Source organism: Petaurus breviceps, unplaced genomic scaffold (assembly GCF_028583685.1).
Source record: "Petaurus breviceps papuanus isolate PSGF00001 unplaced genomic scaffold, PetGlider_PUasm1.0 419, whole genome shotgun sequence".
Taxonomy (NCBI): Eukaryota; Metazoa; Chordata; class Mammalia; order Diprotodontia; family Petauridae; genus Petaurus; species Petaurus breviceps.
Window position 1 is genome coordinate 7894599 of NW_027186324.1, and position 24252 is coordinate 7918850.

A 24252-nucleotide genomic window follows, 5' to 3' on the forward strand; every position below is an offset into this window, starting at 1 on the left:
GCCAGGAAGAAACAATTTCAATATTGTGGAAATACAATCAGGATACTGCAGGATCTGGCAGCTTCTACACTGAGGGATCAAAGGTCTCGGAATTAAATCTTTAAAATTAAAAAAATTCATCTTAAAAAAAGATTTTGTTGATATGGGAAAGAGGATATGTAGGAAGGTAATTATTGATATTTTATTGTTTGCTTTCAGGTTGTAATCATAAACTCAGAAATTTCTTCTAAGAATATGACATTTTCTCCTCCTTTGGAATATTGAGAAAGCAATCCATCACCAATACCCTAATGCTCTAATGTTGTCAAAAACATCAGCTCAAAACCTTTTCAGTGCAAATTTGGCCTTAATTAGGCTACTGTTCCCATCTTGTGTTCTTGTGTCATTTCTTTCTCACTAGAGACTGTAATGCTGAGTCCAAATCTAATAATAATATTTGTAATGATAGCTAGTATTTATATAGTGCCTACTACATTGCTAGACACTGTTCTCTGTGCTTTTTATAAATATTATCCAATTTTGGGGTGACTAGGTGGTTCAGTGAATAGAGGACTGGCTATGGAGTCAGGAGGACCTGAGTTGAAATCTGAGCTCAGACACTTAACATTTACCAGCTGTGTGACCTTGGGCAAGTCACTTAACCCCAATTGCCCTGCCTTTCCCCCTCCAAAAAGCAAAAAAAAATTCTAATTTGGTCCTTCAGAGGGAAATGAGGAAACTGAGGCAGAGATTAAGTGACTTGCCCAAGGTTACATAGATAGTAAGCAGCTGAAGCTAGATTTGAACTCAGCCTCAGACTCTTTCGCTTCACTGTCATCGATGGGAAAAAAAAAGTAATAGAAATCTTGACACCTGTCCCTTTTTTGTCTGTTTGACTTGGCTTGTTATCATTCTAGTCTCTTTTCTGGGGACATAGTTGTCACTGAAGAATCATTCCCTTGTTCTGGAGAGTTCTTCTGGCATTCTTTCCCCAATAGCATTTTTTGTCTATTATAAGATTGACTTTTCTGGTTCATTTATGCAGTCCCTTTGTTTTCTGTGGAAATTTCCTTGTGAAGATTTTTCTTTTCCTTTCTTTTAGTCCTTGCTTTTTTATTCTATTTAGTGCATTTCTTGATATTTTGAGGTGATGAATAAGTGAACTATACTCTAACTCAACCATTTTGTGAGGATTCAAGAATGGTGTTATATATCTTTGTATTCTCAATATATTTCATGTACACAAAAGACATTTAATAAATGCTTTTAAAATTTTTGTCTTGCTTTGAGAAGATGGGGTCATCTGGCATAAACTCCCACGTCTATCTGGAGACCCCACCTCAATGCAACCTATTCTTGCCTCTTTCCCTTGAAGACTCAAAAAGTACTCTCTATTTTGCCTCAAAATTCACCCTTCCAACTGGACACAAGATGCCATTTATGACTAAATCACAAAAAAATTCTATTTTTAACCTATGAACATCTCATTCAAATGTATTTCAATTGTAAATTCTGGGAAAAATTTTTAAAATAGTCCTTAAAATTGATTTTAAACATGATTCCTTTAAAAACCTTGTACAACAGTAAAAAAAAAAAATAATGTTAAGCAGGCCTACACAAACTTACTTCTACAAAAAAGAAGGTGGGAGGAAGGAGTGGAGTGAGTCAGTAAGAGCGGTTGCTAAGGAAACCATCTCCTAATGGGAAAAAAAATAGTAATGCATTCACACAGCATGGTTATAATCCTCCTTGTTTTCCTCTGTCTTCTTCTGGCCGTGAGGAAAAGACTAAGGATGCTCAGAGTGGAATCTTAGAAATTAGGAGGGCAGATAAGACCTTCCTTGGGGGAATCATGAACCGCATTGAACGATCTATGCTGTCAGTGAGAAAATAAAGGGCTGAATGAAAGTTTCCCGTAATAGCTTTTAGCACCAAAGCTCCTCTGAAGCCATAAGGAGCAGGCAATAAACCGTGCATAGGCCCTGGTATGTGTCAGACACTAGGGAAAGGCTCGGGGTAAATGATGATTGTTTCCACTTTAGAACTTTTAGGGGAAATGAGGGTGAAAAAATTCTGAATAATTGAAAGTGCTTGAAAAAATACTTGAAATCAGAAAACTAAAGCTCAAATGACATGGAAAAATGGACAACGCATGGGATTTGGTGCCAGAAGCCCTAGCTTACCATCTCAGCAAGGTCCCTTACTTCCTGTGTAATCTTTTTTTTTTTAATACTTTATTAACTTTTGATTTACATCATTTGTTTCCGCCAGATTTTGAGTTACAAATTTTCTCCCCGTTTTCCCCCTACCCACCGCCCCAAAATAGCAATCCCACAGGATATTCCCTCCTCCAATCTGCTCTCTCCCATACCCCCTTTGACTTTTCTTCCTGTGTAATCTTGACCAAATCATCTCATCTAACCGGGTCTTGGTTTTCTCATCTGTAAGATGAGGAGATTGGCCTAGAAGGGATTGGATGAGAAGACCTCCTAAAGTCTTGGACAGTGCTGAATCCTACGCTCTTATAAGTTCTTGCTCAGCCACTTATTGTATATATGACCTTGATCAATGTATTTATCCTCATTGCACCTGTTTCTTTACCTGTAAAATTGGGGTAATATTTGCACAATTTCACAGAGCTCTTGGGAGGAACATAACCAGATAAACAGGACTTGTTATTAATGACATTTGAAGCTGAGCAAAGCAACCACTGCTTCTAGATAGCAGCCAAGGTGCAACGAAAGTGTCGTTTGAAGGTATTAAACCTTGAGCAGCTTTTCCTTAAGCATCACTAGATTAAAACTGAACTTCAGCTTTTGAAGTATTCCTTTACATTTTACACCTCTTTAAAAATCATGTAATTGTTTAAAATTATGGCTTATCTTAATAGCTATCTTTGGTAGAGAAGATAGAACTGCACCATTTAAAAAATACATTTAATTGATATCTTTGTTTGTACTTCATGTAAATTTCCCTCCTTTCCAGAAAACCATTCCATATATCAAAGAACAGATGTTTAAAGAAAAAGAAAGCATCCAGGAAAGTTGATCATTCCATTAAAAGAATCTGAAAATGTATGTGATGCTCCAGAGGCGGGCGATCCCTGCAGAGGAGTGGGGGAGGCGTTTTCTCAGAGCTCTTTGCTAGCATCGTGCTTGCTCTTTGTAATTGTACAAAATCCACTCTGGATTACTTACCGGCTGTTGGTCTTTCTGGCGACGTAGCTGGAGTTATTGGGTATATTGCTTTCTTGGCTCTACTTACTTTGCTGTAAACTAGTTCATGCTTCTTTGTATATCATGTGCCTTTTTTTCCCCATATAGCACAGTGACATTCCAATATATTAATGTACATCAATTAGTTTAGCCATTTCCCTTCATTCCTTTTAAGGTTGCATTCCTGACTCTCTGGACATCTTGCATCATTTCCACATCTTACCCACATTCCTTTTACGTGCTTCCTTCATTAACACAACCTGTAAGTAGGCCAAGCTGCCTGAATAGGGACCTAGTTATTTGGGTAACTCAAGTTGTTCTCTCTCTCTCTCTCTCTCTCTCTCTCTCTCTCTCTCTCTCTCTCTCTCTCTCTCGCTCTCTCGCGCTCTCTCTCTCTCGCTCTCTCGCGCTCTCTCTCTCTCGCTCTCTCGCGCTCTCTCTCTCTCGCTCTCTCTCCCTCTCTCTCCTCTCCAAAGGAAGGTAAATTTTAATGGCCACAAGCTGCCCACTTAACTTGGGATTTACTGGCTGCATTTCTTCCTTCCTTGCTCCCTTCCTTCCCTCCTCTTTCTTTCCTTCTTTCCTTCCTTCCTTCCTTCCTTCCTTCCTTCCTTCCTTCCTTCCTTCCTTTCTTTCTTTCTTTCTTTCTTTCTTTCTTTCTTTCTTTCTTTCTTTCTTTCTTTCTTTCTTTCTTTCTTTCTTTCTTTCTTTCTTTCTTTCTTTCTTTCTTTCTTTCTTTCTTTCTCTTTCTTTCCTTCTTTCTCAAAACCTTTAACCCAGTTCACTCTGAAGCTCATAGATTGGACCACAATACATTCCTGCCCAAGTTCCACTTAATGGCTGTATTTTTGGCCCTCCTGGCTTAGAGTGAATGTCAGTGTTAACTGTTTTTCTCTGGAATAGCAACACTGAGGGTCTTCCCCTGCTAGCTTGACTTTTTTCTTTTTTTTCTAAATGAGTTCTCTTGACTCACTTCTTAAAGAGGCCTATTCAGGGAAGGTGCATTACCTCATTCTATGTGAGTACTTGAAAAGGCCTTAACCTAAAAGGGCCAGGGTATCCCACTTCATCCTGGGTCATCTCCAGTCATTCTGATGAATATCCGGTCACTGGATCCAGATGGCTCTGGAGGAGAAAGTGAGGCTGGTGACCTTGCACAGCCCTCCCTGACTCAAATCATGACCCTGATGCCGGGGTCCTCTTTGAAAAGGAAGTACAAACACAACAACAAAATGTAAGCTCCTTGAGGGCAAGAAGTGTCCTTCTTTCTGCCCTTATTTGTTTTCCTCAACCACATTAGATTTCCCCAAGCAATAGCATCTTTGTTTCAAACTCCTACCATTAAAAAAAGCTACTATAAATGCTCGGGTATATATATCAATACCCTCTTCTTATTAATGTCTTTTTGTGGTCTAGTACGAGGATCTCTGGGTCAAAGAGTATGGACATTTTACCATTTTATTTGCATAATTCCAATTGTTTTCCAAAATGGTTATGCTGATTCACGTTCCACCAACAATCCACAAGTGTGCCTATCTCCCCCAAGCTCCTCCTATGTTAATATTCCCATCTTTTGTAATCTGCCAATTTTGAGGGTATGATGTAAAACCTCAGAGTTATTTTGATTTGAAATTTTTTTTAATTTTTAATGATTTAGAACATTTTCTCATTGTTACTTTTATAATTCTGATTTATTTTGGGGGGTGGCTAGGTGGCTCAGTGAATAGAGCACCGGCCCTGGAGTCAGGAGGACCTGAGTTCAAATCCGACCTCAGACACTTGACACACTTACTAGCCGTGTGACTTTGGGCAAGGTCACTTAACTCCAATTGCTCTCCAAAAAAAAAAATTCTTTTTTTGAGAAAGGTTGGTTCATATCCTTTGACCATGACCACCATTTTATTGAATAAGTGAATTCTATACCCAATCTCTGAATAGTTTCTATCTAAAGCTACTTTCTTCATACAGCTCTCAGTGAAGAAGTAACATTCACTTAATGGCAGCTACCCAAATAATAGGCATGTTGTCAAAGAAGAGAAATAAATGTCCTCTAGATGGGCAGTATTGAAAAACCCTTGCAAAGTGAAGGCAAACACCTCACAGCATAATAGATTTAGAGTTGGAAGGGGTCTCAGAGGCCATCTAATCCAACTTATTCATTTTACAATTGAGGAAACTGAGGTCTAGGGCAACGAAAGTGACTTGACCAAGTCATACAAACAATAAGCAGCAAAACTAAAATTCATCTCCTAATTCCTCTGACACCAAATCTAGCATTTTTGTTCGTTTTTCCTAGTGAACTGAGCTGTTCTCCCAAAGGAGTGTGTTCTCAAGTCTGTGCCCCATCTCCTTCACTGCTGATCTCTTTTCCACAAGCTCCTCATGCTTCCAATATGCCCTGGACTCTCCTACTTTGAAAAAAAAGTCACGAGCCTGAATATTTACTACCCTCCAGCTGCTATCATGATCTTTCCTTTCTTTCACTGAAAAGTTTCTGGAATAAGTAGTCTGCAACCACAGCTTTTAGCTTCTCTCACTGCCACAACCTGAGCAGTTTCTAGCTTCATGATTTCTCATCTCTGTCTCTGCCTCAGCCAAGAATAGAATTCACCTATGGGCCTCCATGTTTCTTCTGTACTTAATCAATAACTGTGAACCAAGGGCCAGTCACACTCAATCTGCAATATAAAATACTGCACAGAGTAAACTGCCTTTGCCCCCGGCTCTGCAATCACTACCCTATTCACTCTGAATCGTAGGCCTACTTCTCTGTCTGCCTAAACTTCTGTTACTGGCCTGGTCTACTTCCTGTCCAAGCTGATCTGCCTGGACATAGTATTTTGCTTTTCAAGATCTTCACTATCTGCTTATCGTTCCATGACCCCTTCTTAGACGCTGGGGATGATGCACTTGAAAGGCAGGTTACTGTGTGTTAAAGCAGAGGGTTTCCAGCTGGCCACAGCAGTAATACATTAACTTCGGGGGTAATAAGAGAGCTCTTGATGCAGGTAATCTGTGTAGCACATTTGATTGGAAGCTAGCCTAGGTGTTTGTGATAGGAAGACACAGTTACTTCTTGGTTTGCGTGACTATGTGAAAGCTAAGGGAGTGTGTGTGTGTGTGTGTGTGTGTGTGTGTGTGTGTGTGTGTCAGGGGAAAGATAATGAGTTCTGTTTAGACTACATTGAATCTGACGTGCTTAAAGGATTTCAGGTTAAAACATATAATGCAGGAATGAAACTCAGAAGAGAAATAAAGACTTCTCTCTTAGGAGAAAGACAAAATAGAGATCTGAGTCATCTTCATAGAAATAATAATTGAACTGGTAGAAATTGAAGAGATCACCAAGAAAGTGGGGAAAAAAATATAACTTCATATAGGCCCTTGGTGCATTCCCCTAAGTTTTTCTTGTTATTCAGTTGTATCTGACTCTTCATGACCTTGGGGTTTTCTTGGCAAAGATACAGGAGTGGTTTGACATTTCCTTCTCTAGTTCATTTTACAGATGAGGAAACCGAGGCAGACAAGGTTAAGTGACTTGCCCAGGGTCACAAAGGTAGTAATTGTCTGAGACTGGGTTTGAACTCAGGTCTTCCTGACTCCAGACCAGGCCTTCTATCCATTGCCACATATAACTGCCCCACCCTAAAGTTAAGGGAGCAGAATAAATATAATGGTCCTGCAAAGGAGCCTGAAAAGTACTCAGATAGGTCAGAAGAAAACCAATGCAGAACAGCACCATGAAATCCCAGAGAAGAGAGAATGTCTAGGAGGAGAGGGTAGTCAACAGTGTAAAATGATGGCAACAGGTCAAGAAGGATATAGATTGAGAAAAGGCCATCACTTTGGCAAAGGGATCACTGTTTATTTTGGGGAGAGCAGTTTCATTTGGATGATGAAGCTGGAAAACAGATTGTAAAGGGTTGAGAAGTGAGTCAGTCAGTGAATGAGTGGGTGAGAGGAGATGAATTGGAAGCAATGAGTCTAGACAGTATTTTCTGGTTGTTAAACAGAGGAAAGATACAAGACAATTACTTGAAAGGTCAATAGAGGGTAGAGAAAGTCTGGTGGTAAGGAGGAAGCTGGTGGATTAGGAGAGAATGAAGATTAGAGAAAAGGAATGATTGTATGGATAGTCTGCTGGGGAGGATAGAAGAGGGTAAGATCAAGGGTGAAATTACAGTCAGGCTTGATGAAAAGAGGTATTGCTTCATCAAAGACTGGAGGAAAGGAAGAGAAAATGAGAGATGGCATCAAGAAGGGAGAGAACATCACAGGCGTAGGAATCAGCAGGGCTGAAGTGTCTTTGCTACATGGGAGCGCCTCTTCTGCAGTCTCTCTTCTTGATCATCTTTTCGTCAATAGTATACATGTTTGCTGTAGAGTGTAACCTAGGTTTATGGAAGAATGCTCTAATGTAAATCGTCATGTTATGTTTCTTCAGAGCAATGTCCTCTGATTACTGAAAGGTAAGCACATTGGTAGTGGTCAGTAACTTATAGTTTTAGAAGTCCTGATCTACAGAGTACCTTAAATCTGGGGCAGTCCCCTTCTGGGGAATCAAACTAGCTTGTGTGAGGTGGGAGCATAGATGGGGACAGCCCAGAGGGGCTCACAACAGAAACAAATAAATGGATACAAGAGACATTCTTAAGGAAGAACAGTAATAAAAATAGTTTTAAGGTTTGCAAAGCCTTTACATTAATGATCTCATTTGCAAGAAGTCTCTGAAGTTAAGAACTGAGATTTAGGCTTTAGAGCTTGAAGTGACTTTTGCAAGTCAATCTGGTCGAGGCCTTTCATCTTAAAGAAGACACTGAAACTCTGAGAGGTTAAAAATGTCCCCTAAAGGGGCAGCCAGGTGGCTCAGAGAGTAAAAGCACTGGCCCCAGTGTCGGGATGACCTGGGAATCTAATCGGGGCTCAGATACTTAGCACCACACCCAGAAATAACTGGCCATGTAACCTTGAGCAAGTTACTTAACCCCAATTGCATAAAAAAAAAAGTCCCCTAATGTGACATCAGAGCCATCATTTCTCACTCCTATCCTTGTCATGTAACTTGGTGGGTGGGTCCCCTTTGTGTACTCTCTCCTGTCCCACAGCAACCAGCCATCATCAGTACGTCTCTACTCTGAGATCTGTATCATTACTGGTGCTGAACAGGGACAAAGTGAGAGAAGCCACATGCCAGCACAGCTGACTCCTGCTACGTGATAAGTGGTAGCAGCGGGGAGGGCTTCTTCCCTTTCCTCACTTCGAGGCCACCCTCCAAGTTACACAAGTGTCTGGAGCTCTCTCCAAGAGCAGACACTTAGTTCAGTATTTATTTGTATGTGAGCAGTGACTGTGAAGATTTTTTGGTTGCAACACCAAATTTTTGGAGTGACTTTGTATGGGTGATAAAAAGAAACAGAAGATCGAATCAGAACATAGAGTGTTTAATCTGGAGTGGACAAATAGATATTTGTTTACTTACATGAGAGACAAAATATTATGCCTCCTTTGTCAAGAATTAATAGCCATTGGGGCGGCCAGGTAGCACAGCGAGTAAGAGCACCGGCCCCAGGGTCGGGATGACCTGGGGGATCAAATCCAGGCTCAGATACTTAGCACCACAATCAGAAATAACTGGCCGTGTAACCTTGAGCAAGTTACTTAACCCCAAAAAAAGAATTAATAGCCATTCCAAAGGAGTACAATCTTCATCACCATTTTGAATCAAAACATCCTAGCTTAAGGAAACACCAATGAAAAACAAATTAAAGCGACCAAATCGTTGAAAAAAGCTCAGTGGGGAACAGAAATTTTTCAAGAAAGTAACTCAGAAAATTAGGCAGCTACTAAGGTTAGTTTTCAAATTTCTAAAGAAATTGCTGCTGCTGGGAAGTCTTTTACTGAAGGTGACTTCATAAAGAAGTGTTTGCTGATTATGGATTTTCTAGATTATTTCTCACTTAGCAAAGTACTTTTTTTTACACTAATGTGATTTCATGAAAAATAAAAATCTTAATAAGTGTAATTAATTGATATTAATTGAAATTTCCCATTTTAAAATATGGTTTATTTGCAAAATAGTTTAATCATTAATTAAACCTTTACTCAGAAAGTCAGTTGCTAAAAACCTAACTGTGGCCAGAAGTTTAGCCTATTTTCATTTTAACCCCTGCCAACTGCCAAGTTGTACAGGTCTGATGTAGAGTGAGTGGCAACATTTATTTAGAGACACAGACAAATCTGTGAATTTTTAAAAGAAGAGACATAGAGATTTGTGAAGTTTGGGATATGCAGGATGAATAGAGAGAATAATCAAAGATATGTCAATAGTTTATGACAGACCTGCACAACTTGGCAGTAGGTAGGGGCCAATATTAAAATAGGCTAACCTTCTTTGGGCTGCAGATAGGTTAGACTAGAAAAAGACCGGAGATGGTTGGTTGCCATGGGTCATGTGACAAACAGGAGAGAGTGCACAGTGGCAACCCTACATTTTTCCACGGGGTTGCCTGACATCTTTTGGCAGCCCACAAGCGGGCTGTGGGCCATATGTTGTGCAAGCGTGCTCTACACTAAGAACTTTAACATTTTTTGTGTGTTGGAGACCCCTTTGGCAGCCTATTGAAGTCCATAGACCTTATTCCAGAATAATGTTTTTAAATAATTCAAGGAAATGCTAAATTTCAGTTAAAAATTGATGAAAATAAGCATGTGATTTTTTTTTTCCCTTTCAAGTTCACATATCCCCTGATATCTATCCATGGACCTCAGGTTCAGAATAGCTAGACCCATATCATCTTACTCCGGATAGCTAAACTGACCTCCTATGTAGTCTTACTGCCTATAGCCTTTTCTACTTGTAATATATTCAGCACATGGCTGCCATACTAATTTCCCTAAAACATCTCTTTGAAAACACACACTCAAAAACTTACACTGCTTCTCTGTTACATAATATGTCAAGGCCAAACGCCTCCGATCACGTTTTCAAGGCCCCACTTTATCCATCTTCACTTTCCAACATCACCCTCTATTACAATAAGTCAGATCTCTCTGTCAACCTCCCTACATAGCATATTTCAAAGTCCATTAAAGCTTAAAGTTTATGTTATTAAAGCTCAAAATTGCATAAGACTTTGGGACACCCCGTATACGGCAAACTTCTATCTGCCTCTTTGTGTTTGCTTGTTTTATTCACCCTGCCCTGAATATTATCCTTCCTCTATTCTGTTTCCTGAATCTTGCCAATTATTCAAAATGGGGATCAGGCCACATCTTACAAGAAGTCTATTAGACTAACCTTTGTACACACTGAACAACTATGCCCTTACAATAAGGACAAAAAAAGTTTAATCCAGAATTAAACACTGTTTCGTTCTTACTTTTGTTTCTCCAATTACACTGTAAATTCTCTGAGGACAGGGATGAAGAGGGCAAGAACTGTTGTATTACTGATATCTAGCGTAGTGACTGGTACACAGTAAAAACTTTATAAAAATATTTGCTTAGTGAACGAATCTCATAGCTGGGTACGTATAAAATATGATCAAGACACTATTAAGCATAAGTAAAATGCACAATAAGTAATCTTTGAACGAAGTTTGGATTTTACACATTACTTTATAGTAAAATTTTCTTAACATGTTTCCTAGAAATATATCTTCACTGTCTAGATCTTATAAACATACATCCATGTATTCCAAAATGTATTATTTACGTCAAAGAATTTGTATTAAACCACTGTGTGAAGTAACACAAAGTATGTAGGTTCACAGCTTTAGAAGCTAGAAGGAGCTTAGAGGCTTGTCTCATTCAACACGCTTCCCCCCATTTTACAGAAAAGGAAACTGAAGACCAGAAAGTTGAAATGACTTGCTCAAGGTCATTGAAGAAGTCGCTTTTATAGAGTCAGAATTTGAAGCCACATCTTTGGATTCCATATGTAGTGTTCTTTCCAATTATTTACTGTTATCTATTACCCTCATTTAAAATTGTTATGAAATAATTTCTCATGAAAAATGTATTACAGTTTGCAATGTCTATACACACACACACACACACACATATATATATATATATATACATACACATATATCTCCATGTAAGAATTACTATGGAAAATACTACTTTGTTACATAACAAAAAGTAAGAAAATAATAAAATGTTCAACTTACTGCATTATCTCCCAGAGCAGTTTTGAGACTAAGTCTCACTTTAAAAGCATTTTTTGCATCTGCCATAAAGAGAGAGGAACAAAAGATCATAATTAAACTTTCAAACAGTTAAAAACACAAGTTTGAATCAAGTACACCTGAAACAAAAAGAAAACACATTAACATTCCTGGAATGCAATACCACACTACAGATTTTCACTAAAAGGTTTCTTATAATGATTTTAGGCTACCAGTTTTAAATTTTGTTTAGGACTCATAAACTAGACATAGGTTAGCTATGACATACATGAAGATTACTTAAATAGATTGTCAAGCTAGCAAGTACATTAATCACTGGAAAAGCGGTTATCTTATTTTCAAGACTCAGGGAAGCTTACCTGGTTGACAGAGCTGAGCATGAATAACAGTAACCAGGGACAAGGTAGGAAACAAAGCTACTAACATCCTGTCAGAGGGGAAACCTTAAGGCAAAGGGAAAAAAGCCTAACACTGTAAGTCAGTCTTAAACTTTCTGTGACCTAGGATTAAAATATCAGTCCAACAAATGAGCCACCAACTAAAAGGTTTAATAATTAATCCACATCACTATAGCTAATACAGTTATAGATGCAGACCTGTCAGTTATTTACTAAAATCTGTTTGGAAAACTCTACTCAAAAAATATTTCTTATACTGACCAAAATTCTTCATTCTTATCTTTTTAAACTTGTGGTCTTACTAGATGCATATAGCAAAGAAAAGAATTCTATCAGAAAATTTTCTTGGGTTCAGCTTGGTATTTGAGGGTTAAGATAGTTTGCTATTAGATAGGACATATGGATTCACCAAATTCCCTCTCACTTTTTCTTTGTTGAATGAGGAATAATACTTCCATGGACATGCTCCTCTACAAACCACAAACTCAGGAAAATACTCAGTTCCATCAGAGACATTTTCATTTGATCCTGAGCTTCAGCAATTACAAGATAACTATTCTTTTTAATAAAAATAGTTCCTAATAATTGAGACCCTAAAGTCTACATAGTTATTAACAAACCCACAATCAGAAAAATTAAAATGGAATTTTATTTTAAATAGAAAATGGGTGGAAGACATAATGGAGTATTCCTGACATGCAAGGGACAAATTCTGATTAATTTTCAAGATCATAATTGAAAGCCAACTCCACAGTTGTACAACCGGTATTTGTAAGTTCTCCTCTCCCACCCTTTCCAACTTGGGAATTATATTTTGACCTACTAACCTTTGTGGATAATTCCAATTCTGCAAACACCTCTCATCTCCTTCCCCTCAGTTGTAAGGGATGGCATCACCACATTCACAGGAAAAGGTATGGCAGAGATAGAAGCAAAAACAACAGTTATTCTAGTTTTTCAGTTCAAAATTTTGTATAGAATATCCTTGATGTAAGATCTTAGATGAGGTGGAGATTTGCTGAGAGGATGAAGTTATTTCCTAACTTGAAAAAAAGAAATATTAGGACAGATAAACTTGGTTTTTATGCACAAATCACACAGATTTAGGCTGTGATCAGCATAGTGGATTAGTAGCAACAAACAACATTACCGTTCCTGAAACCTTCTAGGTCAAGCAAGAGACTGAACTCTGGCTGTTCCTCTACACACAGCCACTGGAAATTGGCCAAATAACTCATGAAAGTGAGGAGCTCAACTGTTTTCCTCCCTAAACCTTCCATCAGTCTTCCACATGACTATAATTGAAGAGATCAGGATGCAGAATTTTGGTCAACATAAGAGCATCTAGATTTATAAGAAAGATCGATAAGCAAGTAGAATGTACAAGGCACAAAATAAATATTTTTGACCAACTGGTCATGAAGTATCAATTAATTCAGTCAAAGTGAATCCATCTTTCTCACAATAGAAAACTTAAGTTGATGGTACAATACACTATGAAATCTTTAAATATATAGTACATGTTTAAATTTAGAATGAAAAAACAAGATGACCCTGGCCCATCAAATTGGTCAAAATGGAAAATGGAATGGAAATGGAAAAATTAGAAGATGAATAGAATATGCTGCATTTGGAGCCACAGTATTTGTACTAGTAGTATATGTACGTGTTTAAATTTAGAATGAAAAAAAAAAACCCTGATCTATCAAATTTGTCAAACCAGAAATATTAGAAGATACATAGAATACACTGAATTTGGAGTCAAGTACATAGTATACGTACTAAATACATAGTATATGTATGTTTGGTATACTAATATATATTAGTATATATAATATAGTATATATATAATATGTACTAATAAACATAGTATATGTTTAAATTTAAAATGAAAAAAAAAACCCTAGCCTACCAAATTGGTAAAAACAGAAAAATTTCTCTAGAAGAAGGTGCCTAGAATATACTGCACTGGAGTCAGGAAGGCTTGGTTCCACTCATACTCATACTTCAAGCTTTGTGATATTGAACATGTCACTCAACCTCTATCACCTTCACTTGCCTTATTTCCAAAATGGAGATAATAGTGACATCTACCTCTTAAGGCTGATGTGAGATTCAAATGAAATAACCAGGTTAAGTGCTTTGCAGATCCTAAAGTTCTGGATATGTAGATAAAGTATCTAGATATGAGCTCCTGTTATTGTTGGAAACAAAGTAAGAGAATGAGATATAAAATTCAGGAGTCTAAAAAGAATTAAAACAGCATCACACAGAGAGCAATGCAGAAGTACCTGGTGAGTGTGAGTAGACTTCAACATAAAACCAGTGAGGAATGATGAAGAAAAACGGGAGTAGAAGACGCCATGGAGGAATATTCTGAAAGAAAAAGATGATGGGCTAGTGTAGCGGCAAGCACCCCAAGCTCATCCTCAGGGTTTGCTGCCAGCACAGGTTCTTGGATCTGCTTTGTTAAAGGAAAGCAACTCAAAATGGGTTAACAAGCTTACTTTAATCAGTCAGACATATATCGTTTACCTTGTTCAGGGGAAAAAGGTCAGCACCCCGAACTTCAAAGTATACAGGCAGAATTATCAAGACATTAACAGATCAAGTAGACAGATTTCAAACTGTCCAACCATTACATCCATACCAAATCAGCATCTGGGTTTTTCAAAGCCGGGGGGGCCCTGGACAACGGCTTCCCAGAATCCACATCAAATCACAGAACACTTCTCAAAGTGAGCCCCCAAAACAAAGCTACACATCAGGGCTTATATAGCCTTCTCCTGGCTCAGAGAATGTAACAACCTTATTGACTCACTGGCCAATCAAGAAGTATCTACTGAAAAACAAGCCTCCCACCCCAGGCTTCAGGTGCACTTTAGCCTAGGGGCAGGGAAGATCTTCCAAATCTGCATTCCCATTACAGCAAGTCATGTAACAAGGAAAAGGAGTGAGAAGTAAATAACCAGAGGGCTCTACTTCTGCACTCAAAACGTCAGAAGAAAATGGGGAGGAGGGGCAGCTAGATGGTGCAGTGAATAGAGCACCAGCCCTGGAGTAAGGAGGACCTGAGTTCAAATCTGGCCTCAGAAACTTAACACTTATTAGCTGTGTGACCTTGGGCAAGTCACTTAACTCCAATTGCCCTGCCTTCCCCCCTCCAAAAAAAAAGTGGGGTAGACTTCTAAAATGCTGGCTAGACATAAGAAGAATCTCAGAGGATGAGTAGGCATGGATGGGCCTTTGTTTTTAATTTAATATTTTATTTTTCTCCATTAACATGTAAAACAATTTTTAACATTTAAAAAAAATGAGTTGCAAATTTTCTCCCTTCCTTTTACCTCCCCTCTTTTTGAGAAGGCAAGCAATTTGATATGGATTATACAGTGCAGTCATAGAAAACATATTTCTATATTATTTATGTGAAAGAAAACAGCCCCTCCCCCAGCCTTCCCCCCCAAAAAAGAAAGAAAGCCAAAAGAAGTGTGCTTCGATCTGCATTCAGACTCCACCGGTATGAGTAACATTTTTCATCATGAGTCATGGATTTGATTTAATCTGAATCTTTGGAAGGAATTTCCAAATTCCAATTCTGACATCACAGATCTTTTTTTAGCATTTGAGAAATGCAGAGTGCTGGCTTAAAATTCTACTTCTGCTACTTGCTACCTGTGCAACTTACTATCTCTGGGCCTCTGTTTCCTTGTTTAGCAAATGACGGGGTTGAACTAGATGACTTCTAAAATCTCTTCTAGATCAAAAGCTATTGTCATGCTACCATCTTACAAGTGAGAATACTTGATAACAATGTTCTTTTTGCATGTCGAAAACTAAACTTCCTCGTGTGAAGGGTCTCAGCAAAGTAATTTTTGCTCCTAAGGCAAGAGGCAGGAGAACCATCCTCATTTGGAGGTGAGCGGAAGCAGTAAAGACAGAGACTGGTAAATTTACTTAGGTCACTATGTGAAGGATGGAGAATGGAGAAACCAGAACCTAGGTATTCAAATAAGAGGACGGTGAGCTAAGGACCTTAATCACTTTGGTGGTTCTGTGAAAGGAGAGAAGATGAGACACAGGAGAGACGTTGGTCTAGCAGTCAATAAATATGTATTGAGTACCAACTGTGTACCAGGCACTGTGTTAAAAGCACATGATGTAGGTAGATGTTTGAAAGGAGAATCTATCTATGAGATTTGTTAACTGATTAGATACGATAAGTAACAAAGTAGGAAGAATTAAGGGTGGCACCAAAGTTGTGGGCATAGATGACCAGAAGGATAGTGAGTGATTCTCCCTGTCCCTTTTATGATTACTTAAAATTTTATTTCATCATCTAACTATTAGGTAATTGGGAGTTTTCCACCACCTCATATGAGCATTTTCATAAGGTTCACAGGCTTGTTTTTTAGATGCTGCCTTTGTAGGAGCCTTAGCAGGAGAGTTAGCTGTCTTTTAAGTTCCTTGATTAGCCATTTTTACTTCTTTGGTATCCTGGATGACTCTTATGTTAAAGCCTTTTGAATTTCAGGATTTTGATACCACTTAACATTCTCCAGAGAAGCACCAATAATGATGGCCCTCTGAAATGTAATATCCCTGTGAGTTTTCTTTTATTTCTTCTGTCTCTTCTTGTGTCTTCCTTTATACAGAACAGATCAATAGATCAAAAACAGAGAAATCTGGAGGAGAAGTGGGTTTATTTGTTTGTTCTTAGTTTTCGACATTCACTTCTATAAGATTTGAGGCTCTGAATTTTCCTCCTTCCTTCCCTCCCCCCTCCCCAAGACAGCATACAATCTGATATAGGCTATACATGTACATGTTAAACATTTTTCCACAGTAGCCATGTTGTGAAAGAAGAATCCAGAACAAAAGAGAAAAACCACGAGAGAAAAAAAAAGAGAGAAAATAGTCTGCTTCGATCTGCATTCAGACTCCATAGTTCTTTCTCTGGATGTGGATAGCATTTTCCATCATGAGGCTTTTGGAGTTGTCTTCAATCATAGTATTGTTGAGAAGAGCTAAGTCAATCTAAGTTGGTCATTGCACAATGTTGCTGTTACTGTGTACAATGTTCTCCTGTTCTGCTCACTTTTTTCAAAGTCAGTTCCTATCCAGGTTTTCTGAAATCTACATTATTTCTTATGGAACAATAGTATTCCATTACATTCATATACCACACCTTGTTCAACCATTCCCCAATTGATGGACAGCCCCTCAGTTTCTAATTCTTTGCCACAACAAAAAGAGCTGCTATAAATATTTTTGTACAAGTGGATCCCACTAGTCCAAGGGCGTGGTTTATGGTTTTTTTCTTAAAGAGTATAGCAAACATCAGGATTTCAACTGACCCCAAAGCTGCCGATGGCAGAGACCCTGGTTAAACACCAAAGCCATACACTGGGGGCCGAGGAGAAAAAACAACTGAGAATCCTAGCCCACCAGCAGGGTTAACTTCCTTGGCTGTATCTGTCGTGTGTGTGTGTGTGTGTGTGCGTGTGTGCGTGTGTGTCGCCACCTTGATGCACCCGCTGCTGTTCTGGGTATAGACGTGGCCCCAGGTTTCTGAGGGAGATGTTTTGTGGATTTGCTTACTATGACACATCAGTAATGTTTTTGCCTTGAGTTAACTATGTGCTTTGAATGACTACTTCAGTGCTTCAGTGGGGGTGTAGGAGTCATGATTTTAGGAATATGAACCCACAGATTACCTTGAACCTGGGGCACTCATCAGCCAGGCTCACAAGTTAGGAGTTTGAGTTGCTGCGAGTTAGGCCATGCTATGCGAGTCCATATTGACAGGAGTCAGAAGGCAGAAGCACTAACACCCTTGTCCACTCACATGGCTTCTCCCTATCTCCGGCTGAGTGAGGATGAAACCTAGCCTGAAGCTGGGGGGTGGCAAAAGGCCTAGAAACTTCTGCTGAAGGATGAAGACAGTGGGAGTGGGACTTTATCTGCCACTGGATCCTGGCCAAGCAGATGCTTGACCTAATGATCTGGCTCTCACTCTGGATAGGCAGCAGAAACAAATTTATGGTTGAGGATCATGTGTGTCTTTCTCCTCTCCTTCTTGAGGAGGTTTGGCTACAGGAGGAAAGATCAGACACTGAATGGGGCTGGGAATTTGTGACCTTCTCTTCCATGTTCATAGGCTGCCCCCTCCTGGGGTGTCCTGAGTCTCTGAACTCAAATCCTCCAATCCAGCACACCAACAAGTCTCCCTTCAGGTCTTGGTTTATATGAGAGAGCAGAAAGTACCAGCAGGGCAAACCCACATCTTGTTGCCAACCCGTGGCCCCCAGGTCCTCAGCTCGATATTTAAAGATTTGAGGCCATGTCTCATTTCCATCCTAACCTTGGCTTGAGAGGTACATATTCGAAGGTGTGGAGCCTCTGAGACCTATGACAATTTGGCATTTTCAAGATCTGTTTCTGACGGGAGCAAAGCTTTGCCATAGTTATAGCTATGGATACACAAAAGAAAGACCTTCTATAGAATTCTCCTCTGTATTTCATAGGGTTATAGAAAGAGTTCTGCATTTGGAAAAAAAGGAGGGGGGGGTATACAAAAATTAGAATAGTGATGGTAGCAGGTATCCAGGCTTGAAACCAGCAAGATCAGAGGTTCAAGTCCTGCCTCTGATGCAATCTGACTGAGCAACCACTGAGTAAGGCAGCTAGGTGGTGCAGTGGCTAGAGTGCCAGGCCTGCAGTCAGGAAGACTTGTCTTTCTGAGTTCAAACCTGGCCTCAGACATGTACTAGCTACGTAGCCCTGAGAAAGTCACTTAATCCTGTTTGTCTCAGGTTCCTCATCTTATAGATGAGGAATGAATGAGCTGGAGAATGAAATGGCAAATCACTCCAGTATCTTTGTCAAAAAGTCCCAGCAAAACCAACCCAAACAGGGTCATGAAGAGTCAGGCATGATCAAAACTACTAAACAACAGCAATCCTCAGTAAATCACTTAAACTCTCCATAAATCTGGGCAATGCTCTAAGACTATAACTACATAGGAGATGCTGACCTGAATTTGTAAAGGAAATTTCCTTATCTAGGGAATTCCCTATACCAATGAAATCAAAGGTCCTCTAGTAATGCTTTTTCTTTTTTGGAGGGGGGAGGGCAGGGCAGTTGGGGTTAAGTGACTTGCCCAAGGTCACATGGTCTTCCTGACTCCAGGGCCGGTGCTCTATATTCACTGTGCCACCTAGCCACCCCCTGTACAAAATCTTTTCAATTTAATGTAATCAAAATTATTCATTTTGCATTTCATAATATTCTACCTCTTGTTTGGTCATAAATTCTTCTGTTCTCCATAAATCTGACAGGTAAACAAACTATTCCTTTTTTTCCCAGTTTGCTTATAGTATCAGCCTTTATAGCTAAGTTGTGTGCCTATTTTGACTTTATTTTAGTATACAGTATAAGATATTGGTCTATGCCCAGTTTCTGCCATACTATTTTCCAGTTTACCCAGCAGTTTTTCTCAAATAGTGAGTTCTATCCCAGAAGCTGGAGTCTTTGGGTGTATCAAACTATACTATAGTCATTGACTACTATGTTTTATGTTCCTAACCTATTCTACTGATCCATCACTCTATTTCTTAGTCAGTACCAAATAGTTTAGATGATTTCTACTTTATAATATAATTTAAGATCTGGTATGGTGACCACCTTCGCCAGCATTTATTTTCCTTAATTCCCTTGATATTCTGGACCGTTTGTTCTTCCAGATCAATTTTGTTATTATTTTTTCTAGCTCTATAAAGTAATTTTTTGGCAGTTTGATTGGTATGGCACTGAGTAAGTAAACTAATTTAGGTAGAACTGTCATTTTTGTTATATTAGCATGGGCTACCCATGAACAACTGACATTTTCCCAATTATTTAGATGTGACTTTATTTGTGTGAGAAGCGTTTTGTATGGGGCAGCTAGGTGGCACAGTGAGTTAAGCACTGGCCCCGGAGTCAGGAGGACCTGATTTCGGTTAGGGCCTCAGACACTTAATACCCACACAAAAAAACTAGCCGTGTAACCTTGGGCAAGTTACTTAACCCCAATTGCCCTAGAAAAGGCAAAAAATAAAAGTGTTTTGTAATTGTATTCATATAGTTCCTGGGTTTGTTTTGGCAAGCAGAGTCCCAAATCTATTAATACTTTTATCATAACCATGTTTCTCTAAAGGTTTTTTACTTTGGGGTTTTATTTCTAACATGAAAACCCTTAAAAAAAAGATTCTACATTTCAAATCACCTCAACATCATACCCACTTTCTTCTTCTTTGTTACATTCTCTTAAGAAGAAGTGGCCCTTTTCCCTACAGATTCCACACTTTCTATTGTATTCTTTATCCTGTCCCTTCCTATCTGCTCAGGGAGTTTGTCCCTCCAAGGATCATTTCCTTTTTCTCCTTAATTTTCAATCTCTGTTTATCCAGCTGCTTCTTCCCTTCTGTTTACAAACATGTTCAGATCTGCCCTCATCCTTAAAAATCCCTTACTTGATCTTACCATACCTTCAAGGTATCCCTTTCAGAGTCAAAGTCCTAGAAAAGTCATCTGCCTTTGTTGTCTCCACTCTGCCTCAGCCACATATAGGGATAGTCCCCCAGATTTCAATATTTGTCACAAGTACAGCTACTAACCACCTATCATTCTGTCTCTCCCCACAGCTAACTCCTATCAGAATTATTCTTAGTTCTTTCATGATCTCCAGTTCCTTCATACCAAATACTTTCTCAGACTATTACCTCTATTCTTATTTCACTTTAGGTCCTTTCCCAATATTGACCTTTATGGTCAAGCAATTTAATTGCAGTCTTCACCTCTTTGACTTCTACACCCTTAATCCCTAGTCTTATCTCTACTCCTCCCTTGCCAAATCCAAATTCTAAGTGACTCCCACCATCTGCCTCATGTGTTATAGAACAGTTAGAAGAAGTCATAAACAAGTTGACTAGACACATTAAAAATTTATATTATCTCAATTGGGTTCTCACTGAAGCAAGGCTTCTCATCTTCTCCTTAATTGAGCCCTATGGTACTCCTCACAGAAGCTATTCCAAACCATCTTTTCTCAAGCCTCCCACATCCCCAATTTGCTACTCACCCTCTCAGCTGAGGACATTGCCCCTTGAGAAAATTGAGGCCATGGGTTCCCTCTTTTCTTTTTCTTTTCATCTCAAAATCTCTGGACATAATCTGTCATAATCCTTATCACATCTAGCACCTGGATATATCCCAAGACTGTACTGAGCTCTCTTAATTTTCTTTATTCTCTCTTGGTGGGTTTTATTTTTACCTCTATCAGATGCTAAGTCACAATTTTTCTTCCTGAGCTGCAGTCCCACATCACCAACTTCCCATAGAACATATCCAACTGAATGTCCCAAATGCATCTCAAACTCAACATGTCCCAAACAGAAACCATTATTTTTAAAAATATTTATTTATTTTTAGTTTTCAACATTCACTTAGTTTTCTTTTGCTTTTTTTTTGGAGGGCAATTGGGGTTAAGTGACTTGCCCAAGGTCACACAGTTTTTGTGTTGTGTCTACGACTGGATTTGAACTCAGGTCCTCCTGACTCCAGGGCCTGTGCTCTATTCACTGCACCACCTAGGCACCCCTCAATATTCACTTTCATGAGATTTTGAACTCTAACTTTTCTCCCCCTTCTTCCACTCCCACCTCCCAGTAGCATGCAATCTGATATAAACTCTACATATACATTAATATTAAACATATTTTCACATAAGTCATGTTGTAAAGAAGAATTGGAACCAATGGGAGGAACCACAAGAAAGAAGAAACAAAAAAAAGTGAGAAAGCAAAGAGTCTGCTTCTCTCTGCATTCAGGCTCCATAGCTCTTTCTCTGGCTGTGGATGGCATTTTCCATCATGAGTCTTTTGGAGTTGTCTTAGATCCTTGCATTGCTGAGAACTCATATTTTTCCCCCAAAGCATATTCACGGACTCTCTTGGTCACTTAGACTCTCTTCATTGACCTTCTACTTAAAGCCTTCCCTGATTTTCCCAATGAATAGTCCCCTCTTTCATAGACTACCTTATATTAAACTACATTGTGTTCATCCATATTTGTTCTATTTACAGTTATTCCATTTATCTTTATATATGCTGTTATTTCTCTCAATAGGATATGAGCTCTTTGAGGGTAAGAATTTTTCCATATGTTGCCTGTGTATCCTCAGTACGTAGCATAGTGTTTGGAGTGCAAGTTTCACACACTTGTTAAAGGGTCATCAGTCATGCCTGGCAGTGTTCTTGTGGGCAAAGCTTTTCTATGCCTACTAGGGTCTATGAATGCATGGTCGGTGATTGCTTCTATCTCTATTTTCCTACTTTGGGTAAAGTGGGTTGGAGATGTATACGAACTTGGGAGCTTTTAAAGGTCAAGAGAACTAGCCACTCTAAGTTTAGGGTCTGTAGTCCATAAAAGGTTTGTTTGGTTGGACGTTAGGTTGGTGAGGATTAAAATACAGAGCTATACGCTTGACCCAGTCCAGTGGTTCCTACCGTGTTTCCCCGATAATAAGACACTGTCTTATTATGTTTTTTTGGACAGAAAAACACCAGAGGGCTTATTTTCAGGGGAGGGCTTATTTTAATGAACATTGACAGCAATTTTAATAAACTGGTAAATGTGAACAAAAAAATGTACCTTTATTCAATAAGCAAATCACTGGGGAAGAACAGGATGACGCGCTCACTGTTGCAGCTCTGATTGGATGCAGCTCGGAGCGTGGTGTGTGTTTCATGGGGAGGGGGGACGGTGCATACAGAGGGTACCGTAAGGTAGCGTGTAGCGCAGGGGATCACCTTCACTACAGTAGCAATCTCAATAGGGCTTATTTTCGGAGGAGGGCTTATTTTAGAGGAATCTCACACAGTAAGGGGAGGGCTTATTTTCGGGACAGGTCTTATTATTGGGGAAACACAGTAAGATGTAGACTTGCTATGCCACACTTGAAAGAGAATTTGGTGGAGTACCTGTTCTGTAAAAAAAACTGCATTAAGGTGATCCTTCCTCCCTAGGGACCAAGATGGGAGACTATGCCCAAAGCAGGTGGTGATGATGGACAAATATTTGTACTTCTCACTGCATCTTCATAGTAAATATTTCTTTGGCGGGGCAGGGGGGAAGCTTGTTAATTGATACTGAGATCCTTCCTTGTACCCCAGTTTCAGTGACTAGGTCCTAGAGGATAGGCCTTAAAGTTATTTGACTGAATAATTTCTAGCAATGTAGGGATAATAGGGTCATACAGAAAGACCAGAAGAGAACTCAGAAGCCATCTATTCCAAACCCATCATTTTATAGATTGGAAAGTTAACGGACTTGCCCAGGGTCATACAAGTATGACTGGCAGGATTCAAACCCAGGTCCTCTGAATCCAGAGCCAGTGAAGATTCTCTTCTGCACCTTTGGGAAATATTAGGTAGGAAATATTAGATAATTATAGTAATGATGTTGAAGAAAGCAATTTCAATGATTAAGTGCTGATGGTGATGATAATCAATATCATTATAAAATCATAGGATTTAGACTAGAAGACTCAGAGGTCATTTGGTTCATCCTCTCACAGTCCAAAGAGTTGCCTGAGGGCCTATAGCCTCTTAATGATCTCATTTTAGATGACTGAGATAATGATATATTATTATTTGAATAAGTAACAAAAAAACTGGACCTGAAGCAGAGAAAAGCTTATTGACCCTCCAATTCCTGTTTGTTTTCTCCTCTACACTAAGCTGGAAAGCATTTTCTCAGCACACATCTATTGATTTGCTGCCTGCTTAGGCAAACAAAACCTGAGTTTATAAGAGCAGAACAACATGTGACTCATACAATACGTCCTTTAACAGGCATAATAAAAGCCCTAGGGGAGACATATGTGACATTGTTCTACAATTAAGTGATTGAAGCGGCAGGCTATAGCAGACAATGTGCCGTCTTTGGATTTGGTGAGATGAGGGCTAAAAGTCCTGCCTCTCACACTATCTGACTGTATGATCACATGCAAAGTCATTAAACATCTCAGTTCTCCAGGGTAACTGTCCCAGACTGTAAATGACAGAACTTATTATTGTTGTAGAGTTTTCCATACTGATAAAATACAGCTTTCATTTAAAACAAACAAAACAAACTCAAGGATTAGATCATTGTATAAAGATTTTTGTCTTGACCCAAATCACATATATAGGGATTTGATAAGATTAGAGCACATAGACTAAGGGACTCAATAAGGACAGACTGTTTATGTTTTATATGAGGAAATGTAAAATGTATATTTGAAATTGTTATTAGTAATTGGGTAGTTTGCAAGAAAGATTGGGGTAAACCAGAGTATGATATGATTTTCAAAAGTAAAACTGTTTAGGAATAGCTACAAACGAGGTAAGAAGAACTGAACAGAGGAATTGCATGGGAGAGGAGGGCTGATAG

At 39.0% G+C, this 24252-nt stretch overlaps 1 protein-coding gene across 1 annotated transcript in view; it reads right to left on the reverse strand.

The window, feature by feature from the left end:
• The window catches only part of CLTRN (collectrin, amino acid transport regulator), a 74729-nt gene extending 62858 nt beyond the window's left edge, over positions 1–11871 (reverse strand). Inside the window, exons 1-2 of the mRNA XM_069100642.1 lie at positions 11743–11871; positions 11366–11424 (exon numbers count right to left, since the gene is read on the reverse strand). Of these exons, the coding sequence (XP_068956743.1) occupies positions 11366–11424; positions 11743–11809 (126 nt within the window). The 5' untranslated portion in view covers positions 11810–11871. The remainder of the gene's footprint in view (positions 1–11365; positions 11425–11742) is intronic.
• Between the last annotated feature and the right edge of the window lie 12381 nt (positions 11872–24252).